The 24,480-nt window shown below is 39.9% G+C and overlaps 1 protein-coding gene across 3 annotated transcripts; it reads right to left on the reverse strand.

The window, feature by feature from the left end:
* Positions 1-11,227: 11,227 nt before the first annotated feature.
* THUMPD3 (THUMP domain containing 3) lies at positions 11,228-20,587 on the reverse strand. Of its 3 annotated transcripts, none has more exons than XM_054975157.1 (10): positions 20,509-20,587; positions 19,152-19,450; positions 18,409-18,486; positions 17,161-17,661; positions 16,790-16,920; positions 16,331-16,400; positions 15,016-15,131; positions 14,411-14,518; positions 13,463-13,586; positions 11,228-12,958 (listed from the first exon to the last, which is right to left on the reverse strand). In XM_054975157.1, the coding sequence occupies exons 2-10, from the start codon at positions 19,407-19,409 to the stop codon at positions 12,827-12,829; spliced, it is 1,518 nt and encodes a 505-aa protein (XP_054831132.1). In that variant the 5' UTR covers positions 19,410-19,450; positions 20,509-20,587; the 3' UTR covers positions 11,228-12,826. The 3 variants fall into 3 exon arrangements, with proteins under 3 accessions (XP_054831132.1, XP_054831133.1, XP_054831131.1); XM_054975158.1 differs by lacking the exon at positions 20,509-20,587 and adding an exon at positions 20,415-20,483; XM_054975156.1 differs by having other exon boundaries at positions 11,229-12,958; positions 20,505-20,587.
* Positions 20,588-24,480: the final 3,893 nt, after the last annotated feature.

Raw genomic sequence — 24,480 nt, forward strand, 5'->3', positions numbered from 1 at the left:
AAACTATTTCTAATGAAAAGGTGAATCTGAATCAAAATGCCTCATGAAAAGAGTTTTAACTGAGCTTAGTGGTACACCGGACCCTAAAATACTGGAGAGGTCTTTGGGGTTTCATTAATTTCCCTTATTTTAAATTATGTGAATGGTCAGTCCCTTCAGAGCTACATAAGTGTGAGTACACACATTCACAGATATTACAATTCCTATTGGTGGTTGGAATTTAAAATACCAATACATCAGTATTGTTATTCAATGTGACATCATGACAACTCCAGACTCTGTCTCATGAGTATTGGTTCAGGACCTGGCAACCCCATTTCTGACCCTAAATCCAACATACACGGTTAAATGCCACCAGCTAGCAATGACAAAGAGAGAAGGAAATTGGATAGTTCTCCCATTTGTGTGCAAATACTAAATGGACAGACCCTATACCAAATGCAGCATACACTTCATTCAAGACTTCTTTTATCCATATGCCAAACTTGCACATGAATAAGTCTGTGGAAGATTGTCACCCTGTATCACAGTACTGATCACCCACAAACCACACATTCAGAAGGGCAATGTTGTCTATTCCAGATGGGCTTGGTACAGGAAACAGAGTTGCTGTCTTATTAGACCAGCAATGATAACTGTTATTCTATGAACTACTCCCCTTTAATGAGATTCTGCTTATTGTTGCTCATTACATCAACATTCAGAAGCATTATTAGGGAATGGCATAGACACAATCTACTCTTTGTGTAGAGAATAGATGCAGAGGAGTTAGCCGTGTTAGTCTGTAGTACCAAAATAAAAGAGTCCAGTAGCACCTTTAAGACTAACCAACTTTATTGTAGCATAAGCTTTCGAGAATCACAGTTCTCTTCGTCAGATGCATTATGCATCATGGTCAGATGCATCTGATGAAGAGAACTGTGATTCTCGAAAGCTTATGCTACAATAAAGTTGGTTAGTCTTAAAGGTGCTACTGGACTCTTGTGTAGAGAATGTTTGCATTTGTGTGTTTTATTTCCTGATCTATCCCATATCAGCTCTGTGCAGCTTACAGTGGTTTTCCCGGATGTATTTATGACTTCAATTTACTTATTTACTTTATACCCCACCGTTTTCCTCTAATGGAGACTCAAAGAGGCTTCTATTGTACTCCTTTCCTCTATTTTATCCTCACAACAAATCTGCGATGTAGGTTAGGATGAGAGCGTATATGACTGGCCCATTGGCCCATGGTCACTCTGCAAGCTTCCATGGCAAGGAGGGGACTTGAATCAAGGTCTCCCAGATCCTAGTCCAGCATTCCAACTGCCACACCAGATTGCTGGTCATATGGCTTTACTGACTTCAAAGGGCTCACAATGTAAATAACGTATTATAATTTAACATGATGTGAATCTGGGGCCCACAGCTCAGTTCCAGGAGCAGTACAGATGGTATCTCCAGGCCTAAACCAAGAAGATATATGAATCTTTACTTCCAGATCCTGGAATGCCCCATCTGTCCTTACATTAAATTAAAGTAAATGTACAAATGACAATTTCACAAGAGTGTTGTTCATCACTTAAATATACTATGAACATCATGAGGTACATAATAGATTACTTTGACATGGCATAATTTGCGTTGAAATTATTTGAAATTTGCGCTGGAAATTGGATCGAGACGTGGTAAACTACTCTGACAACTGTTTTATGAGTTATATCAAGGTAGCGATGTATATCCTTCAGTAAGCCCAAAACCATCATAAAAGATTCTTGCTTCTTTATAGCACCTCAGAAGAACTTCCCTGGATGGGAATTAAATTGGGCATTTATGGCCTTATGACACACTTTCTTAACATGGGGAAGTCCCACAATTGAACTCAGAGCAAAGGAAGAGATTTTAGTCTAGTGAAATATTTATGTTAATATTATGAAATGTGTCACAACTGTGACTCACGACTTCTTGAGGAACCTTCAAAAAGTTGTTTTAGCCAAGATTCAATAAATTGTGAAGTTCTTTAAAGAATTCACCAGATTAACTTCTCCTCATTATAGTCTCTGTACCACATGGGTTTTGTCCATGCAGGTCACATGGCCACTTTTCTGGTGGTCAAAGAGGACCCCCCCCTCCCTTTTTCACCAGTGGAAAAGCCGGTTGGATCCAACCCATTAAGCATGCCTTTTAGTCTCTAATGACAAACTTGTAAATATTGTTCACATATTACATAGTAAGAAGAGAAATCCTAAACCAAAAGTATATTTTGATCAATTTGGTTCTCTCATTCAATTTTGCAGGAACGTAAAATTTGACATCATTTGTGAGAAAGCCTTGAGTCACTGTGTAAACATTCCTGAGAAAACCCAGCTTGTGGTGAACTACAGTTAAATATGGATTTTAGAAGATGATTTCAGAGATACCGGGTTGCATCCAGTGCAAAATTTCCATTTGTGCTACAGCTCTTGTGCAAGCAGAAGTGCAAGAAAAATACTGCACTCTTGTGCAACCATCCCAGCTTTTCAGGTCAGCAGTTTCTTCATTCTCAAAATGGGTCCCCAAAGTACGCTATCAGAAGAGATTATTTTTGAGGACTGGAGTTTCTTTGCTCATGAGTAGTTCTTCACAGAGCATTACTGTTCACTGATCTAGAATAAGGTAAAGGTAGTCCCCTGTGCAAGCACCAAGTCATTACTGACCCATGGGGGGATGTCGCATCACAACATTTTCTTGGCAGACTTTTTACGGGGTGGTTTGCCATTGCCTTCCCCAGTCATCTACACTTTACCCCCAGGAAACTGGGTACTCATTTTACTGACCTCGGAAGGATGGAAGGCTGTCAACCTTGAGCCGGCTACCTGAACCCAACAGGAAAAAAACCGTGATCAACTAACTGAAGAATTTATAAATAGTCACTTAAGAAATATATTCCAAATATCATTTTGTGGTGTTACAATCTCTCAGGGGTCTCATAAACTATACATACATTAAGCTTGGATACATACAAAAGGCAAAGCATCTCACAAGAAGTATAATGGCAAATGCAAAGTGCCAAGTGCAAGAATTCATATGCCAATGGCAAAGAACAAAGTGCCAAGTGCTAAACTCAATAATTTTACAAAGTGCTAATGCCTGAAATTTACAAACTCGTTGTCTGACTTGTAACCAAGCAATGCAAATCGTAATTATTGGAGGTACACATGAATAAATATGATAAAGTGCAATGTTCTGTACAATGATCCAAATCCAAAAGTATGGAGTAAGCACTGAGGGGTAACTGCGACGGGAGGCCAGCAGAGTAAGCCCGTTTTACTTCTTCTCGGCAGTTACTTTAACACAAGGATCAAATACAAGTGCAAACAGACATTTCACATTTACTTCTCCATTAACAGCAATCGTCCTCCATTAATTAAGCTAAGTAAACTTTTTTCCATTTCCATTTTTCCTAGATCCAGCCCACCATCTTGCAACAGTCTGACAGTGCAGTTCTTAAGCAGAGTTAAACATTTCTAAGCCCAGTCAATGAGTTTAGAAGAGTGAAACTCTGCTTAGAAATGCACTGTGAATGGGCAATATAATGTCATCACAGGGCTTTTTGGTATATCGTGCCATATAAATATACACAGAGCCACAAAAGAATATGGCTCCTTTCTGATCAAAATTCATAACTGAGGGTAGTTGGAGCAAAGAGGTTGAGTTCAGCTAAAAGAAACGAAGCAAAGCTCTCATCTCTGACGCAACACTCTGTATGATTTGAAGTATCTTGCTCTTCATTCAATGAACTTTGTCTCACATATTTTGTAATGTCCAGGAAGTATGATATAAGTAATCCTTCTGAAAGCTCTTAATTCCCGCTCAGAACGGATTCCTGAGATGAGTAAACCTTAGTGTAACCACAATGAGTTGTAAAGCACGTTCTTATTCTTAGTTCCACAGACTATTAGCATTTTTTGGGCAGCAGTACAACCCATGGCCAGCCTTCTTCCTTTCTCTGTTTGACATAACAGTTTTAAATTTGAAGTTAAAATCCATGCATGGTAATTCAATTTACTATGAAGACTTGGTTGTCTTTAAAAAAAATGTATTTTTGAGACAGCTCTAAATTCATCTCTCTTCTATACTTCTGTCATTATGTGGCTTAATTTTAATGGTTTGTGACACTGATTTTGTTTTAGCAGCAGTTATCAAGGAGAACAAAGATAGCAGCCAGATCAAACTTTACTGTGTAGTCATGGAGATTTAGGGTAGGTTCTTTAAAAAAACTAAACACATTCTGAAATCTGTCTTAAGCAAACTTAACCCATATCACCCTTCATGGGAACATAAGGAAAGCCTACTGGATTGGACCAGTGATCAATCTAGCCCAGCATACTGTTTCACACAGTGACCCATAAGTTGCCCTAGAAGCTGAATGGACAGGGCATAGAGGCCCAGGTCTTTTCCTGATGTTGTTTCCCTTAAAAGCCGAAACAGTCCTGGAAATGGCCTTGCCCCCTCCACATGCCTTTTACATCCAGAGACCAAGGCATGAAGACTGGCAGTACTGTTGTTGTTGCCTAGCAAAGGCCATTGAGCACATTTATTTCTTAAAGCTGTAAGTGCTGCTACTATTGTCTTGGGGGTTTTAGATTCCTAATTTTAATTTTTTTAGATTTCAGATTTTTCTGCAAACCTGGGGTGCTTGTCAGGGTTGTAGAAAGATCTCTCCTCTGTTCACAGCTGCAGTCTCTGGATTTAAGTATCCACAGATTTGGCTGTGTTGAGAATTAGATACACTGATGATGATACATGTCTCTTATTTGTTCTTTCAGCTTTTTAATCAAATGATGTAATTCATGCAAATTAAATCATGATTATCATCAGATGAGTAGTTCTTGCAATGTATTCTTAATTCATTTTCTAAAGGAGAAGACTAAAGGAGTGTATCTCTGTGTTGGCAGGAAAGTGCAGGTGTGAGTAATTGTGCATCATGGTTTCAACTCCTGTCACAGTTGATGGGATGGGGTATCCCAAGGCAGGGAGACAAAGCTCTGACCAGAATTCCCAGGTTACCAGATCATAACCCTGGGATTGTGAGAAAGTAGGTAGGATCAGTGATGTCAGGTATGAAGGGTCTTCTTGGACCCTGCAAAAAGGGCAAGACCAAGGTAGTCCCCACATGCACTCAACATTTCTGTACCCTTCATGCCCTCTTGGAGCTGCAGCCTAAGGTATCCCTTGTTGATAGCTGTAGGACCGCCATAATTTGGGATGTCCCCTCAACATGCCTCGTTTATGGGCTTTGTTCAAGCCCAGCAGTCTCCACCAGGCAGCTGGTTGCATCTTTATAGGCTTGAACTCTATTCAGACTGAAGTGAAGCAACCAATGGCCATGCTGCTCAATCCTGGCATCGAGTTTGTCTTGCCAGACCGAAATCAGCAAAAGTTGCCCTTCTTTCCACACAAATCCTCCATGGGATGGGCCTAGAAACAAATTAGCAACCAATGTGATTCTCATGTGTGATATATTCTCTCTAAGGTTTGTGCCAGTAAGCAATTTTGCTGCCATATTCTGAACGGACTGAAGATTCAGAACTCTTTTCAAAGGAAAGTCTGTATTACAGTAGTCCAACCTGGAGGCGATCCTAACTTGGATAACTGTGGTGAGTTTCTGCTTGTTAAGGGCTATAACTAGTGAGCCAGCTGAAGCTGACTAAAGGTGCTACATGCCACTTTGCAGATCTGGGTTTAAGGCATAAATGTACCTGCAGATTCAATGATAAGAGACTCTCCTGAACTATTCATTAATGCCAGGACATTTCTGCTCCCCCCATCACGTTTTCTTGTGATTATGATTAAGTTAGACAAATTTTCTTGGTCTTCTCACCTTCTTTCAAAAGAGTTGGATCCAGGCAGCTTTTTCACTGAATCCTGCCAAATTTCCCTCCTTACCACAGCCCCCATTCCCCAGATCCATACAGGAACCATGATCCCCAGCACAGCATTTTTGTTGGCCAAATGGTCGCCTCATTCTTTTTTCTCCAGCTGCAAATCTTGAAGGATCCAACCCATTACCTCAATAAGAGAACCAGTGGTTATAATGTAATGTCCAATGCATTTGGAAAATTTCCTCATTGTGTTTTTAGAGGACAAACATGAGCAAATGGGGGAGAAAGAAGAAACCACCAATGACACTGCTCCTGTTGGTCTGAATCTCTTTCTCTAATGGCATTTTGGTTTTCTCGTCTCTGATGTCTCTTGCTGAGAAATATTTTGAGAGAAAACAAGTGATTATAAGTAGTAATTAAGAATTATTTGAACTTTACGAAATAGCATTTAAATGTGCCTTTCTGGAGGATTTCAAGATATTACTGTACATATAAGCAAAAACTGTATGGAGATACTACTTAATTGGGAATTCTGAGGTAGGATTAAAAGCCATTGTTTGAACATACTATTTTTGAAAATCCATTTGCTGCAGCTGTTTTCTCTTGGGTAAGGACTACTGCGATTTTATCCTGTCACTATAAATGCAAATATTTTGGAACAATCCTCCCAATGGGAAAGAAAGTTCATATTTTTTCAATTGCTTGTCTCTGTTTTAAACAATGAAAGATATTACAGCTGCAAAGCAATGATCTTGTGATTCTTGTTCTACAGTTATCTATTGCTACCTATTTCAGAAATGAATACAACTTTCTATTTGAACACAGTCTTGTTTTAATTAACAAAGTACCCATTCTGAGGTTGTTGCTTTTGAACAAAAAGGAAGTAGTTAAGATATTGTTGAAGCAAGTTTTTTGGAATAAATGTGGAGTAGCACTTTTTATATATTTTCTTTCCATTTTCTTAGAAGCTTGGATTATTTCAAACACTGCCCATCTTTTTTTTTTTTTTTTTTGGAAGGTGATCCTTATACCCTGCATTGTCTGCCACTACAGGCAAAAAGTCAACCAGAACAGAGCACCGAGAACTGCCATTGTTATTACTTTTATAAAGACGTTTATAGATTGCTGTTCTGCTTTTTAGTTCTATTTAACCACGTATATGTTTTTTTGGATTTTAAATTTTTAATAATTCCATTAAGTTTATATTATAACTTATATCCACTGAACTCCAGGTGGCTGAACTCCCAGGCTGTCTCTTAACCAAACAGTGACCCAGGGCAACTCTGGAAACAGTTTGTGGGAACAAAAGGGGTGCAAAGACTCTTATTAAAGCAGCATGTATTTTTCTGGACACATTAAGTATTTGTTTCCAGGGAGATGGGGGGAGACCACCACTTATATCCTTTTTTTCTTTAATCAGGGAACGAAAATAGCTTTTTCACATGGTTCCCTCTCTTCTACTTTGGACCTCTGTAATTCTGCACTTGAGGGAGTCAAACTGAAGTGGTCTTTTTTGGACCAGAAAAATACCGTTTCTGCTGCAGGCTTTCCGTTTCATCAGTTGATCGGTTGATGACTTGTCAGTTTCAACAGTTGATCAGATAAAGACAGGTCAGTTTTGTCAGCTGATTGGCTGAGGACATATCAATTTCATCAGTTGCTTAGCTGAGGAAATATCAGTTCTCTCTGTTAATGGGCTAAGGAACCTTCCAAGTTTTTTTAAAAATACCACAATATTGCAACATTGTGGATTAAAATAAAAATACAAAAGGGATTTGCTTCTTACTACCAGGTTAGTGTGCAGAAACAACACACACTTTAGTCCAGTCTTAAAGTTTCTGTTATAGACATTGCAGCTGATAGGCTAAGGAAACTTGCAAGGTTTTTTTATGCATCAACATTACAATGTTGTTTAAAAAAATTTTTCAAAAAAAACCTGGACTGGTTGCTGTTCAACCAATAGGGATGCAGCGGGATAAAGGGGCGGGTGAAAGACAGGGCCAGGCCTCACACCAAAGAAAGCATTCTGCATACAAAAAAAGACATGGTTTGATTTCTCTGGAAAAAAATTAGGGTATGTGCACAGGGAGAAAAACTGCAGAAAATTTTGGGGAAAACTGATTCTGTAGCTGATGCAACCATTCAGTGTGCAGAACACAAAAAAGTCTGGGAAGTAGTTTGGAGACTGAATTGGGGTGTTTTGACCATGCATGCAGAACTCTGGAGAGAAATCAATGCCATATGGGGTCAGAACTTACAAAAAAAGCCCAGTGTGGAAAAGATGATAGGACAGAAGTGACGGCACATACCTGACGTTGGGCGTCTTCTGACCTAGGTCTCCTAAAGGAATATACTGATCACAGGCGGAGCCACAGAACGTGTGGTGGACTCACATGGGCTCAGATACGAGGGTAATTCGAGGTAGAGTTGGGAGACCTGCAATGGATCCCTTGCTGCCTGTCTTCCTTCCCACCCCTGTCCTTGTAACTCATCCACTGGATCCTTTTGGGCTAACAGAAGTAAATATAAAAACAAAGCCAGCATGAGAATTGCTGTGGTTGGAATGGTCAGAGTGTTGGGCCGGAAGCCTGGGTTCAGAATCCCCACTCTGATGCGAAACTCACTGGGTGACTTTGTGTCAGTTATTCTGTCTTCAGCTAACCAGCTCACAAGGTGGTTGTGAGGATAAAATGGGGGAAAGGAGTGCTTTGTGCTACCCTGAGCAGGATGGAAAGTTAATAAATAGAAAATATGCCTGTTGTTGTGACCTCCAGCAAATCTGCCTAAAACTCCCTGCATATCAAGAGATTTTTGACAACATTTTTCATTTGCTGTATACCTACCAGAGAAGTCAGGCTGTAAGAACTTTGATAAATAATAATATAAACAATAGGCATGACCCTTAACAGGTAAATTGCAATGGATTCCCCAGGTAATCTTTCACTCATAAACAACATGAGAATATTTTTGATATGCAGCACTTGGTGTAGGAATACTGGCTCCAATTTCACATAATTTTGTGCATTTTATGGAAGGAAAGCTTATCCTTATTTCTGCAGCAAACTGTCAATGTTGAAGTTTGTGTTTCTTTTCATGACGATTAATTGCATAGTGTTTTAATTGCTTTGTGCAATAGATCACAAACAGCCTGTATCACATGGTTCTACAAGTTGTTCTAATTTTAAAAATGCCAGACGTTGCAACAGCAATACAAAATGCCCAACCAAGAAATTCATGCATAAAACAGGTTAGTTTTTAGTTGAAGGGTTTTTTCAAAAGTGCTAAAATAGGGCAGGTATAAATGCCAAGAGGTAAGGAAGTCAATAAAATAAACAACTGTTTATACTTATGCTATTTAGAGAAATGACCAACACTATGTTGCTTATGTTGGCTAAACTGAACAAACAGGTCTGTGCTAGTTCATACTGCCTAAAAGAGATGCTTTAGGTTGATTTGCTGGAGGTCACAACAACAGGCATATTTTCTATTTATTTATTAACTTTCCATCCTGCCTAAAAGAGATGCTTTAGGTTGTCAGAGATGCTTTAGGTTGATCCTGCACTGGGCAGGGGGTTGGACTAGATGGTCTGTATGGCCCAACTTGAATTTCACATGACGGAAAATATCATATAGTGAGTCATCCAGACTCTCCACAGGCATCTCAGCAATTTCTTACCATTGTCCAACGCTATTGACTTTGTATCACTTTACTGTTTGTTTGTTTGTTTGTTGAGAGCCAAGCTGCATGCTATAGTTGTTTCCTGGTCAGCCACATGAGTTTTCAATTGTCTGCTGTTTTGTGAGTTGCATCATAGGAACACAACTCCAAGGCATACAGGACCTGATTTGGATCAGGACCAAAATACACACAAACAGGGGAACTAAGCCAAAGCTCATACCATTCCCCCAACCTGAAACAGTCCCAGAGAGCTGCTGTTGGCCTCAATGAGGGCTGCATGTGCTCAAGGCCATCATGAATCAGAGGACCACCACCATCATCTCAGTGCATCTGATGAAGATGACACCAATTCACAAAGCTTAAGCTACATGTCTTAAAAGGGCGAAAAGGCTATTTCTATTTCTTATCCTGCAACAGATGCAAGACCCTCGAAAAAACAAGGACTGGATCCTATGGTGCCATAAAGTTGGTGCAGCAGTTCCTCTGATGGAACGGCCTTTCCATTTGGGGAGGAGAGTGGTTTTTTATTCCAATCCCCCCTCCTGCTGCATTTTGAATCCCACCACCAGATTCAGCAGCTCAAAAGAGCATGGTTTTAGGAGGCAAAGGCAACTACAATGAGAAGGGGGAGTCATTGCTTAGAATCCAAGTCCAATATTGGAAGCACCAAAATTCTTGATATAGGACTAGATACATATGAAATAATTCTATATCTGCTTGTAGTATGGCAGCTACTGTCCTTCTACCTGATTAATTATATGTTAGGAAGAATAAGATTGCAGATGTTCTAACCCCTGGAAACTTTACTCATACACATGGGTACCTTAAGTGTGAAATTTAGGAATTCCATTATCTAAAAAAATAAGCTATGCACATGAAAGTAGGGGATGGTTTGATGTTGCCCATGCCAGGATTTAGATCAAGACTGATTTATTTTTAATCTGATCATTTTTCAGCTTTAAATCTAGAGATCATTCCCATTAAATAGTAAACACCACAGCAATTAAAGAGAAGACTTACATCCAGTAAATATTACTTGCAATTTAGAACCTAATATTATTAATTTTAATTACAGAGACCCTGTGATCCATATGTAACACCACCTGTATTCTATGGGAACCAAATAAAAATTACATTTGTAAGACAAAATAGCATATAGAAAATGCAATTCTTACTATTTCAGTAGCCACAAAAGAGTGACTCAAAAGTTACGTGATTTTAGACACTTCAATTTTGTACAGCATCAAGAACTAACTCCTAAATCTTGGTTTCTATAATTCACACTATCCTGTTTCTATTTTCTCTAGTCTGTCCTACAAAAACCCACAAAAATATCAACTCTCATATTGTGACTAAGTTGATGACCAGCGACCACAGAGTTCTCACTGTTTCAAGATTCCCAAATACATTTGCTTTTTCATTCAAAGATGAGAGTCCATATAGGATTTCAGCAACTGTATCATATATGAGACACAGAAGATGAGAGCATTAGATTCATGAGGGGTATGAATGATTACATTAAAGAAACTAAGCTAGCAACAAAGATGGATAATTGATTGGCCTGTTTTTTTAACCATGGACTTTTTGTTGTCAATTTTGGTTTGTTGTTCTGGATTTGTTGAATTTGATCTTATATTTTGCTGTAGGATATTAGATGATATGATTGTCACAAGCAAATCATGTTGTTTTTGTTACCAATATCATCCACCTTGAGTTCTTGCTTGGAGAAAGGTGAATTTAAAATGCGATAAATAAAACTGTATTAAGGAAATGCATATGTAAACAATCTTCTGTTAAGAGATTGTCTTATGCAGTCTTAGCATCAGAACAAATGCAAAACAGCCCTTGTTAAAGACTTTATTACATATAATTATAAACAAAGTTCAGTACAACAGCGACAACCAAAGTCTTCTAAGAAACACCAAAGCAAAGCCCACAGGCAAAAAGCTAGCAACTTGGGATGATGATGGCAAAAGTGCTTCATAAAGTTATGAACAGAGGCAATACTATTTTTCTATCAACTAGAACAGTACGGGTGCACTTTCTCTCCTAAAAAGAACCTAATTCAGTAGCGTTTCAGATCCTGCATGGTAGCCTGTAACTGATCACACAGCCCCGGATTTCTTTTTTAAAAAAGCCTTCAATAAATTCCGAACTAAGTGAACTTTTCCCATTATATGAGGGCTGAAAGACCCTAACATGCTTTCGAAACTTTAGAACTTTAGAAACACTTTCATTAGCCTTTCAGTTGCTCTTTTCAGGCTGGTGGGGAAAAGCCCTTAAGTTTGACAAACCAGTTACAATATGTGTTAAACAGACATGATCTACTAGCAACTGATGTGATCTTGCATAGATCTTGTTCATTGGATTGTGCACAAGAGCCACTGCAGGTTCCTGTTGTTCAACTGGGTGAGCTTATTTTTATCTAAGCAGAAGGCAGTTAGTTATCTGCTTGTCTTTATAAACTTACATTCAACAAGTGTGTGAACATTCTGGTATAAATCTATCCTATGTGTCCAAAACCAAGAGCAGCATATGTGAATATAACTAGAGCATTTTTCAAGTCTTATTGTTTATCAGAACACTGACTACAGAAACTTACTAAGGCTGATAGCACATTTACTCAGCCATACGTACAGATGCAATATACATGGCACAAAAAAGTAAACATAAAATAAACAGGGACTTATTTGAGGTAGCAGGTAAGAACATAGGCAGCACTCCTGAGCTTCTAGCCTCTAACAGAGATTCCATCATAAACAGTGGCAATGTTTTCTAAAAGCCTAGTTGCCCATCATGGCAATACAAAAAACAAGCCAGTTTTCTCTATTGGCAGAATGTTTTTATTAAGACAACCTTTGTGTACCTAAAAGATACCCTAGCTGGCTATCACTCAAGGAAATAGGCTTCAGGAAACTGAAACAACAATGCTAGCAGAAAAGTTAGGTCTTCTGCAATTGGGGTGGGGTACAACCACCCTTTCAAGCTTTTTCTCAAAACAGAGTAACTTTCCTGTGAATATGAAAACAAGTTTACATATGTACCCAAGTTGAAACATGAAATCTGATTTGCAGGCAAAGAAAGGGATTACTATTTTCATTTTTCTACTTAACCCTCAGAGCTCCTTTAAAAGCTTCTGAGTATAACCTTTCCTTTCTTCCCCATGCCAATGGATCCTTGGATCAGTGTGCTTACTTGCTCACTTTTATCTTCTGCCCATTCAAGATGTTAAAGACGGTATGACTTAGAACTTCAGGCTTACATGCTCCAAAGAGCCTTCAGAGATTCAGAATGGTGTAGGAGGTCACCACTTTGATTTTGTCTCTTCATTTCTTTCTCCAGTGCGTTTCAGAAGATACACAGCAGCATGAAGTCCTCCAACATTCACCCAGATAGTGTGAGACTTTCGCCATAAGTGTCCCATTTTGGACAATGCCTAAGATACAAAACAGTATCAAGTTTTTGCCTGACACAGATCAGCAGATACTAAGGTCACAAGCAGTTTTTCTTTTTTAAACTGCAGCATTAAATGTGACTAGACTCCTAACCTTATTTCAAGCACTTAACTGAAACTTGCATTGTTTCCTACCATGACCAAACACAAGGCAATAAAGAAAGCAGTGTGCTTCCATCCATTTTTTAAGAAAAATCCTTCTTTCTTCAGTTTTGAAATAAATCAGGGATACAGCACAGTTAAGATGCAACTGGACAATAAAAATGAGAATGCCATGGGCACTACAACATAATGATCAGCACCACTCTTTGCCTCCCCCTGCTACAAATTCTCCTTTATACTGAGAACGTATTTCCTGCCAAAGTAGCATTTGTTCTGGATAACAGGATACCCTTTAGGCCAAATGATGTTTTCTGCCATCAAATGTCAGCTGTAAAGTGTAAAATCATTACAACAAGCACCTGAGGGCAGCCTATCACTACCTACCTTGGCAAAACATTTCCTATCTTGAGTAAGCAGCACAGCTCTGCCAGTTCTTGGTCTGCAGATCCGACCCATCTCCATAAGGCAGGCTGGGTAGAGATCCCAGTTCTTTTTCTTAGACCCTATTCTGCAATGAAATGGAGCAAGCAAACAAAGTTCGTGTCTAGCATTTATCACCAATGTAAGCAAATTCCTTTTCACAGCAGCACTTCATAAGACTTCAAGAGTCTCAAGATTTATGTTGCACAGGCAACACACACACACTTTACCCAGGAAGTCTAGAGTCTGTATGGATCTGACTGTACCACTGAATGGAGAATAAGGCTTCCAGTTAAGAATTGTGAACATTACATAGAACCTAATAAATGTATATTTACCCTTGGTTCTCCCCCCACCACCCGCCAAAGTCTACTGTTGATGGCTGCAAAGCACACTCTGAAATGAGCTGTTTGGGAAAATCCCAGAAAAGGAAGTAGCAATCTCAGTAACCTGAGACAATGAACCTCCAATCAACATACCTCCCCCCAGGCTCAAACCCTCCAGCCTTTTACTTACACACTCTCACTCTCACTCACTCACACACACACACACACACACACACACACACACAGAGTGAAAACCACCCCTTCTTTCCAATCTCCCCCCTCTCAGTGGGAACACAAGTGTCTGAATTCTGTATAAAAAACATGAACTATGCAAACTTGCATTGCCATCCACACTTAAAATTGCAGAATTACTGGCTCAAGTAATCACACAAAACTAGTATACAATTCTAAACTCTTGGACTGCTAATTTCTGACCCAGAACTAGAAACATCAATAGCCACATATATGTTGACAATCTTAGAGCAGATCTGAAGACTCATAGACATATAATAGGTCTTAAAGTTTTGGTAGCAACCTTAAATTAAGAGAGCAAATGTAAATGCACATACATTCACTGAATCCTTACCTCTTTCCAAATGGCATATCTGTTACAATGACATCCACAGAACCAGTTCTTAATGGTAGACTGCAGATATCCCACTGTATACTATCTATGGGTTTACTGCCAGATGAGCTATTATCAATTAAAAACAAAAAACAGATAAACAGTTACTACTTTAGAAAAAGTTTCTCAAACAAAGCATTTATAAAACAAGTAGAAGTGAACAACTGTCAAAATTGCATTTTTGTTTATATTCTGTCATTCAAACCATATACAAAGGTTCAAAGGTTACAACATCAAGTACCCAAAGGAAAAGGTGTAGAACAGAAAAGTGAAAAAGAAAATAATTTAACACACAGCAAATGGCCAAGAAATTCAATACTTTCCCCAACAACCATCCAACAAAAATATCAATACTATTTGAAGGCCTTTTGGAACAATACTGATTTGTAGTGCATTTAAAAACAAGCCACCCTCCTTCACCTCCTCTAGGGACAATGCCAAAACAAACAAACCCTGTAACTGAGCAGCAACTGATTTGAGTGTGGGAACAATTACTGGGAGAATCCGAACAAATCAAATAAACAACCAAATGTGAAAGTAGTCATTGTTTTGTATTTCCTTGTTACCTTTCTTTGCTGTGAATCTGCCTCAGCAAAGAGGAGATATTATTTGCAGTTCTCTTCACAGCCTGTGGGTTGTTATCGCCAGCAACATGAAAGCAATTAGGCCACTCAGCAGCCCCCTAGCAGTCAGAAAAACAGTGAATTTAGGTTGTTTCATTGTTGCTATCTGTAATCTAATTCTTGAAAATATGACATATCTATATTGCCATTAAATTGGTGGGGGGTGGGGGAGAAAAAGAAAGAAAGAGGATCAATCCTAAATATAAACTCCATTTCAACTACCCTTGCAGAGATGCCTTGGTTTTAGGAAAATCAAAAAGAGTCCAGTAGCACCTTTAAGACTAACCAATTTTATTGTAGCATAAGCTTTTGAGAATCAAGTTCTCTTCATCAGATGCCTGATTCGAACTGGTCAAATACAGAAGAGGAGGGGAGGGGAGAGAAGGGGACATATATCACAAGAGGACAGGATGCAATTAGTGTGAAGGCAATCAAAACATTCCTTTGCTTGTAAATGTAAACATCTCCTTTTGGTGTGGAGTCAGTTTGCCGTGTTCGTTTGCCGCAGTGAAAGTATCCAATTCCTATGTAGTATAAGCCCTCGATAACCAGGAAACTCTTACAGGATGACTCAGCTCAACCCCACCCCTCCTGAGTAGATATAAATGACCTGCCAACATCTTTTCCACACTGTGACACTGAGAGATCTCTGTCTTTTGGTGCTACACCTCTGAAGATGCCAGCCACAGCTGCTGGCGAAACGTCAGGAACTACAATGCCAAGACCACAGCAATACAGCCCAGAAAACCCACAACAACCATCGTTCTCCGGCCGTGAAAGCCTTCGACAATATGTTTCCTGACTTCATCTGTAATACTACAACTGGCCCACCTTATAGGGTGCTGTAAGGATTTCTAAGAGGACCTTAAAAATAACTGAGCACTTCCTGAAACACCAGATTAGTATTATATGTAGCAGCTTATAAATGCTGTTATTCTGCAACTGGGTAACTCAACTGATCACAATATATGTCTAGCACAGTATAAAGGATCTAAGCCCTTATTTTTAGCTGACCATCAAACTATACTACTTGTCACAGTAACATGGCAGTTTACTAACTGTGATAGCAGGCAACAGTGATCAGATTTGTGTGTTGGAAGCCAAAGTGGTCAACACATACAACACAAGGTGGAATGTCACATTTAAACTGAGCAAGGAATGCTAAGTAAGCATCAAGTGATAGGTGCTGCCAAGATATATGCTCTTCTATGCATTGCTATTTGCTAGCTATACTTTAGATCTCAAAATGCAACAGTACCTCTATTGGTATGGCACCTGTTCCACACATTGGATCAATTATTATATCCGCTGGCTGAGGTTCACAAAGTCTAAAAAAGTTGGAATTATGAAAAAAATCAGAGTTGAAGAAGACTTCAGCTTACCAATGTCTGCATAATGAAGGAAATCAACAGCAAGCACAAAGAATTAAATGACGGCAGTGCCTCAGAAAAATAAGGTATTTTTAAATGGTCATCTTTGAATTTCATTGTCACCACTGCCCCTGTACAACTCAACAGCAAACACATTTATATTAAGATCCTATCAAAATATGTTTGATATTAACAAAACACACACTTGTAATAATTGGAAAAAAATTATTAGTACTGCTTTATTTATAAGATAATTCCCACAGGCTGTGTGATCTCTGTGTGCACTAAAAGACCACAGAAGAGAGACTTTGAACTGGCAAGATTCCCAAGTAAATCTTCACACATACCTGAGCATACCATAGGCTAGAGTGGATCGAAGGGTTGTGGGACCAAAGTGTGTAATATTTCTTCTATGAAGACTCTCCTCTGTTAAGGCAATTCCCACTACTACTTCATTACTATGAATGTTCAAAAGAACCTAGAATGAAATCCAGAGAACAATGATACAATTTTTGAATAAAGCAGAACCAACTCACCTTAAACACTGCAGTACCAGCAAGTACCAAGTTCCCAAACGTAACCTCTTCAGCTTGCAAAGTCTCAGTAATGAAATGAAAACCTGTCCTTCCATCCTATTTTAACTCTCCTTCCATCCTATTTTAATTCTTTCTTATTGCTACACATACAGAAACTTTAGAAAAATACAGCAATGTTGTACCTCCACATCAAAATTGGTCATGTCTGCTTTCCATTGGAAAAAATCTTGCACAGCTCCTCCAAAATCTCTTGCTGCCTCATTTGATGTAAAGCTGTGTTTGTCACCAGCTCTGTTGCATGTCACTCGGAACTTCACCACCTGAGCTTCCATTTCACTCTTCTTGCAGTCACCAGATTTGTTTTCATCACTGGATGCCACCTCTTCTTTAGAATCAGACTGCTCATCTTCATTTGGTGGCATCACTTCATCAGTTTTTTGTGCATCCTGAATTTCAGCAGACTCCAAGCCTAAAATATTTTGCAGAGGATCATGCAATCCTTCGACAGTTCCTTCTCCTTTTATGTCATTCTCCAGTTTCTGTTTCCTTGTATTACTGTGTTGATTGCCTTTTTTCTGTCTTGTTTTCTTTTTCTTAAGGCTTGTATTTAGCTTCCACACTTCCAAAGGGTTTGTCCAAGGCAGTTTCTTAGCTAGGTCCTCTAAATCCTTTAGAGCTTCTTCCTGTAACAGATCAGAAGACGCTTCCCATAAAACTTATGTATTTGATACATAACATAAGTAGCTAATAATTTGCTACTTATGCTAAATTTTAGTAGAGAAGCAGAACAACACTACTTAGTAAATAACCTATTAAGCTTCTAAAGAGAGAGGACATTTTTCTGTTCATACAGATTTTAATCTTAATTGTTACTGAAAGTCCCGTAAGATTAAAAAGCACCTTGCCATATGGCACAGACATCAGGAAGGCAGGAATGAAAATGATCTTGTGCATTTATTTGGAGCGTGGAACACGTCTCTACTGTGGCATGAACGCTCATAAGCAAAACATCTACATTTTCAAATGCATGAAGAAGACACAAACTGTTATATTGTTTTATAATGTATTAGAAACTTTTACCATAAACAGTTAATAAGGGCTTATCAAATATGGACATAAAACAGTTATTACAAGAATGAATATAAATGTAGCACAAACAACTGATGTAACATTTTGGCAGTAAGAATCATTCATAATTTGAACCCTGAGTTAACAGCAACTGTTTTCAGCAATGATAGCTTTCTAAGATGATGTAGTTCTAGGAAACTAGACATTTAAAGACAAACATCATAAATAATTACCACTTTCCAATGTGTCAAACTGCTCTCTGTCCCTTAAAACAAACCATGAAGTCCCATACTATAAATTCCTGGACTGTATGTTTCTAATTTAAAAGTAACGTTTTCTTTTCAGGAGAAAAAACAGCTTACCTTAGTTTCTTTGAACTGATAATCTTTGAACTCCTGAACGACAACAAATAAGTTGTCCACTGATCTTAACTGGTGAACCTAAATGAAAACAGAAATATTATTCATATATTTCTGGCCTTGGCTCCAGAAAAAGTGTAATTTTCTGCTGTTTTGGTCCACCCTGCCTTCCTCCATAGCTCTAAACAAGATTTCAGGACTCACAAAGTCCTCAGAAACAGAGAGGGAAAAGAAGCTTACCACACCTTGCCCCTCCTCCCTCCCAGTTTCTCCTCTGCAATATCAAGAAGTCTTGGAGTCTCTTTTCTAGCCTGCCACTTGGTCCCTTATATGGGCCAGGCTTAATGGCACCCATGTTCAATAGCCTTCCCTGACTTCCCACGCCTTTCCTTCATTTGACTGATAGCTTACCCAGTCTAGCTCAACTGCATCTACTGCTGGCAGCTCCTTAAAGGGGTCATTAGTGACACATAGGAGCTATGCATTGCCTGTTCCAGTGATGCCTGCCTTCCTACCACCATTAAAGTTACTGGACACCAGAAGGTCAGGTGCGGAGTCATGACCACCTGCTGAGCACAGGTAAGTTTGGAGAAGGCCTGGCCTTGACCAAGAATACACCTTAAAAAATACCAAGGCTACAATTCTTCCATTAGTAACAATCCAAGACATTTATAACTGGGAAGGAATACTGAAAGTACATATAATGCAGAACAAGAAATACAATCCAAATAACAAGATCTACAAACCTGTGGAAGATCAATTACAGGAATTTCAAAATAGATTTTTCCTCGATCCTTGCTAATTCTAGACTGTGAACCCAGTTTCTCTTGCACTTCATCCGCAGCAGTCAGCTCAAAGCCAGTTGGTACAGTAGCTCCAATAGTGACCACAATATCTTTACAGCTTGCACTCAAATTGGCTTCTTTGTTTTCACCTAACTGTTTAGGTGCATCACCAAGGTTCATTTCAGAGAGTGCATCAACAGCCTTTTCAGTTTCAGACATACTGGCAGCACGGTTGGCCTCTACACAAGCCTACAGCACTTCTGTAAAACAAAGCAGGAAATATTTCAAGTAAGTTACTTGTCAAGGGCTATGAAAAAGACATGGATAAGACCCAAAACCAATGTTCACAACAAAACTGCACCTTTATTTGGGCAGGCTGATTTTATGCAGTCTACCAGTTGGGAGGGGGGAGACCTTTCAAGTGTTTATAGGACTGCAGCCTTGGAAACTGCTGCATACTAATATCTCCCTTCCCCTATTATTATATTGGACACAAAATTTATTTTGTAGTACTTCAATAGCTTCATGCATACTAAGAAACAGCCCTGAAGCAACTGCAGCATTCAGTTCAACTACATTATGAAATGGATCAAGAATATGAACAGGTACACAGAAAAGGGGGACAGGGCTAGATAGGCCAGGAAATTCACAACATTTCATATAATTTACCAACATTTATGTCCATAACAAAAAGAATAGCTGCCATAATAAATCACACATTTTACAAAGAAAGTAAACAAAACACAGAAGATCAGAACATCTTTAGAAACTCTTTTACAAAGAGCACAACCCTGCGAAAATCAAGTATAATTTAGTTTAAATCTTTCTCAGTAAAATAAATGGGGCTTAACAACGCATACGTTTGGTCCATACTTTAAAGCAATTTTGCAAAAGCTGTACGGCAGGCGTCAGCCTAGTCATATTTACCCTGATCCAAAACACATCTGCCTACTGTTTCCAAACTATATTTGCTTCGATGAGAAAAATATAAACACACCGAAACAACAAACGGGGAGTCTGTATCACAGCTTTCCTAATACAAAAACTAAGTCACTCTTAAATACAGAGGAGGGGAAAAAATCCACTATCAAAATTGTCCAAACTCCAGAACCGAAATTTTAAACTCATCATAGAAATAATTCCCACCTATAAGACGAGACTTAAAAAAAAAAAAAAGAACAGTGACTGAAGCTGGTAACAGGGAAGAGTATTGGAGAGAAGCACCTTTTCTTCAGAGCACGCTTGACGTCGCAGTTCTCCCCTTAAGTTTTCGGTAAAGAAAGATACCGAGAGGAGAGAGGACAGGTCACGTACCTACCGGGGTCCCCTCCGCTATACACCTCCGTTAGTAGCAGTAACGAAGCTCTCCGTGCACGCGGGGCATCAAGACATTCTCCTTCCGGAAGAACTAACCTAGCCTATAAACACTTCCGGACGAATAAAATGAATGAGGGCGCCCCTTCATTCCCGGCTCAGCGCAGGAATGACTCAATTCTGCCACCTAGAGGTTCCCTTGCTTGCTGCTGTTTTTTTGCGAGCTGTGTTGCTATGGAAACTATCGCAGCTGTGTGCGAGTCCTGCTAGTCTAGCCTGAGGCTAACTCGCTCTCTGGCTAACTGGCTTCCCTCCTAACTTTTGCTTTTAATTAATGTTTATCCCGGCCATTCTCCCAAAGTTCGGGTCACCATATGTGGTCCTCTCCCTTCAATTCTGTCTTGCCAGAATTGGAGGAGCCTTTTGCTGAAGTTTCAGCATCATTTTGATCATGTGATTTTATTGTGAAAACTGCCTTGAATTTTCTGTTTTGAAGACCAGGCCCAATAAACATTCTCAACAGTATGCACTTACATTGCAATTTAAAGCTGAGAGGCTTGCTTCAACTATTTACAGAAAGGATTAAAAAGTTTAAAAATTTGAAAATACACCAGTACCCTTTTTTTGTTATTTAGTTGTGTATTAACCAGATTTTTACTCCATCTTGCTGTTCCAATAGGGCCACCAAGTTTACTAATAAAATAAAACTTACAGATTAAAATCTCATTTTAAAAAAACATTAAAACCAGCACACAAACCATTAAATCAGGGGTCCCCAACCTGCGGTCTGTGGGCCACATGCGGCCCCCAAGCTCTTTTTGTGTGGCCCTCCAACCTGCTTGTCTGCTGCTATCACCCCCCAAGGCATTTCCCCCTCAGACCCACACTATTCTTCCTGCTTCAGGAGGCATCACCTATTGCTGTCCTTCCTGCCCCTTTCTTGCCAAAAACACAACAGCAACATTGTTCCTTCTGGTCCCCATGGTTCCTTCTGCCAGCCCCCCTCTTGGTCTTATCCTTCATACTAGCATTTTGGCCATTTGGGGTGCTTTGCTGGCTACCTATCCTGCTCAGTTTTTGCTCCCCCTCTCCATGCCTTACCATGTTGAAGGCTATATAGGTGTATAAAGCAGCTGTGTGAAAGGGTACAGAGGATGTCTTTAGCAAAAAAAAAAAGTGGGAAAAGGACAGTAAAAGAGCTGGTATTTTTTGCAAAAAAAGGATACAAAGTGTTTTTCATACTGAACATTTTTAGAGGCTCCACCCATCAAGGCTCCTCCAAGTGGCTTCCAAGGTTACTGGTGAAGTTGCTGCTGCAGGCAAAAGCATTCTTCCTTCTTCAACAAGAGTTGATAGCTCTGACTTTTTGCCTTGCTTGCTTCTGCCTCTCCTCCCCCGCCCACTCCAGCTAGGAGTCTTCTCATGCATCTGTGATTGCAGGAGCCGGTGAGTGGCCCCTTGGGTTGAGTGGGAAGGAGTACTCCCTTAGCAGGGAAGCTCTGGGATCCCCCTTCCCACATCTTCCTCCAGCCAAGTTCCCTTCCACCCAGCTGCGATTTTGCTTCTCATGATTGAGGCTTGGCTGGCAGGCAGTGATGTGTATGTGCACTCCATATATCATTTGAAGCCAATTTAATGGCTTATCTTCTGCTCCAGGTGGGAGGCTGCCCTTTCATTCACTCTTTCATTCACTCTTTCTCTCTTTCTTTTGCTCAACTACTATTTATCAGAGGGATAGATTCCAGCTTCAGAATTACTCTGCAGAGTTTGAAAGGCACTACAACTGCAGAAAACATATTCTTGAAGGTGTGTAAATCAATAGAAAATCATGGTCTGAGTTGGGATAAATTGATAAGCATCACAAGTGATGGTGCAAGAAATATAGTGGGAAGTAAAACTGATATAGACGCAAGAATCAATGAAGAGATATTGAAATTAACAGCACACTTCCCATGCAATTTCACTGCATGATCTATCAGCAAGCCTTGTGTAGTAAGATTCTTCAGCAGGAAAGCATGGCACGTATTGTTGTATCTAGCATTAATTACATCAGGCCTTACTCATCATCAGTTTCAAAATTTTCTCTCAGAGATAGATGCAGAATATGGAGACATATTGTATCATGCAGAAGTCAGGTGGCTTAGCAGAGGCAAAGTCCTCAAACTTTTTTTCAGTCTTCGCCATGAAGTTGATGTCTTTCTCAAAGAGAAAGCAGGTCAACAAGTACTTTCTGACCCTGGATGGATTTTTTATTTGACTTTCTTATCTGAGATCATAGAGCATCTGAACACATTGAATCTAAGGTTGCAGGGAAAAGGAAAGTGTGTGTGTGATATGTATCCCTGAACTGAAAGTTTTTGAAGCAAAAATAAACATTTTTGTGAAGCAAGTTAGTGAAAGTAACTTTTCAAACTTCTCATGCTGCAATGAACTAAAATTTGAGAAAGACATGAATTTACAATTCCATGTTGAGATTCGGTTTCGTTTTCGTGGCCATGTCGGACGCTCCTCTCGGCAGGTCCGAGAAGAAGCGGCCGAGCAGCCTGACCAGGCGGCTGATCTACAAAGGTTAGCCCCCAGGGCTCCCAGGGAGGGAGTCTGGGTCCGGGACGCGGCGGGAAGAGCCCTCTGGCAAATCGAGGCAGGGGGTAAATTGCCCGTTTGTCCCTATGGAGGCCGGCAGACGTGCGCGGCACCTCGCGTGCTGCCGGGCCACGGAAAACGGCAAAGAACAGGACTAGGCGGAAGCCTGTAAGTAAGCGAATCCCTTCTGTCACTACAAGCGTATGTGAAGGAGTGGTGGGATCTGAAGTTTAGAAGATTCGGATTTTTCCCCCCTCGCAGAGTCTCGGAAGATTGGCGGTCCCCCCCCCTAAAATGGCAGCGAAAAAGCAGAGTCCTGCTTTGGGCAAGTCAGTTTCGGCTGCCCTGCAGGGAAGAGGCGAGTTGCTCGAGGAACTGGTGAAAAGATCGGTTATCGAAGCCATAAAACCCTTTGTTGACAAGCTGAATGAAACAGATCAAAGGGTGGGTTTAATTGAGAGCGATGTGAAAGCCATCAAGGAAGTAGTGGGGGGGGGCAGAGAAGTCTGCTCGGGAAAATGCGTCACTTATGAGAGCAACGAACAAGGAGCTAAAGTTGGTGGAAAATCAGCTGATTGGGCTGCAAGTGGAGCGAACACAGACCATTTTGCGTCTCCAGAATGTTAAAGAGGAGGAAAACGAGGATTTAAGGGATCTTGCCTCGGAACTTTTAGCGACACCCGCAAGGGAAACTAAAGAAGAAGTAAAAAGCGCCATTTTGGGAGCCCGTCGGGCATCTTCAAAATATGCAATGAAGCGGCAGCTGCCTCGCGAGATTGTTATTGAGTTTTCATCTAGGAGGGTCAGGGACATCATCCTATATAACTCATATAATGCGGACTTGGACTTTCTGGGAAATAAAGTCAAGATACTGAAGGACGTTCCATTTTTAGTTCGGAAGAGAAGAATCAAGTATAAAAGGCTGGCGGCTCTTCTGAGGGATCGTGGTATAAAGTACAAATGGCTATTTCCAGAAGGAATCGGGTTTAGTTATAAAGATCAAGCTTACAAGATTAATTCGGAAGATCAGCTAAGGGATTTTGTGGACAAAAACCAAGAATTTGGGCAAGACACCAAGCAAAAAGAAGAAGATTCGAAGCCTGAAGGGAGGGGGGAGGCAACGAGCGCTGCGGCTGTAGCTGCTCAGAGAGAACTGCGTCCGAGGCCCAGGAGGGGGAAAAAGATTTAATTTGAACTGTAATTTGTATTTTGTAAGATTAACCATTCCATCAGTACTTTATTAAGCTTTATTTTTCAATTATGGCAGTATGAAGGGAAAGCATTGAAGTGTAGTGTTTAGTGTTTGTATGCTGCCTTCCCCTTTTTTCCACCCCTCCCTTCCCCCTCTCTTTTTTCCCCCTTTTTTTCCTCCCCTTGTACTATTGTAGTTTTT

This window comes from Eublepharis macularius, chromosome 4, assembly GCF_028583425.1.
Source record: "Eublepharis macularius isolate TG4126 chromosome 4, MPM_Emac_v1.0, whole genome shotgun sequence".
Lineage (NCBI taxonomy): Eukaryota > Metazoa > Chordata > Lepidosauria > Squamata > Eublepharidae > Eublepharis > Eublepharis macularius.

Coding starts and splice junctions, on each gene's coding strand:
- THUMPD3 (XM_054975157.1), bottom strand. CDS start 19,409: ATGTCTGAAACTGAAAAGGCTGTTGATGCACTCTCTGAAATGAACCTT. Junction 16,401..16,789: donor CTAGCCTATGGTATGCTCAG/GTATGTGTGAAG, acceptor CAACTTTTTTAG/ACTTTGTGAACCTCAGCCAG. Junction 15,132..16,330: donor CAGGTGCCATACCAATAGAG/GTACTGTTGCAT, acceptor TCTGACTGCTAG/GGGGCTGCTGAGTGGCCTAA.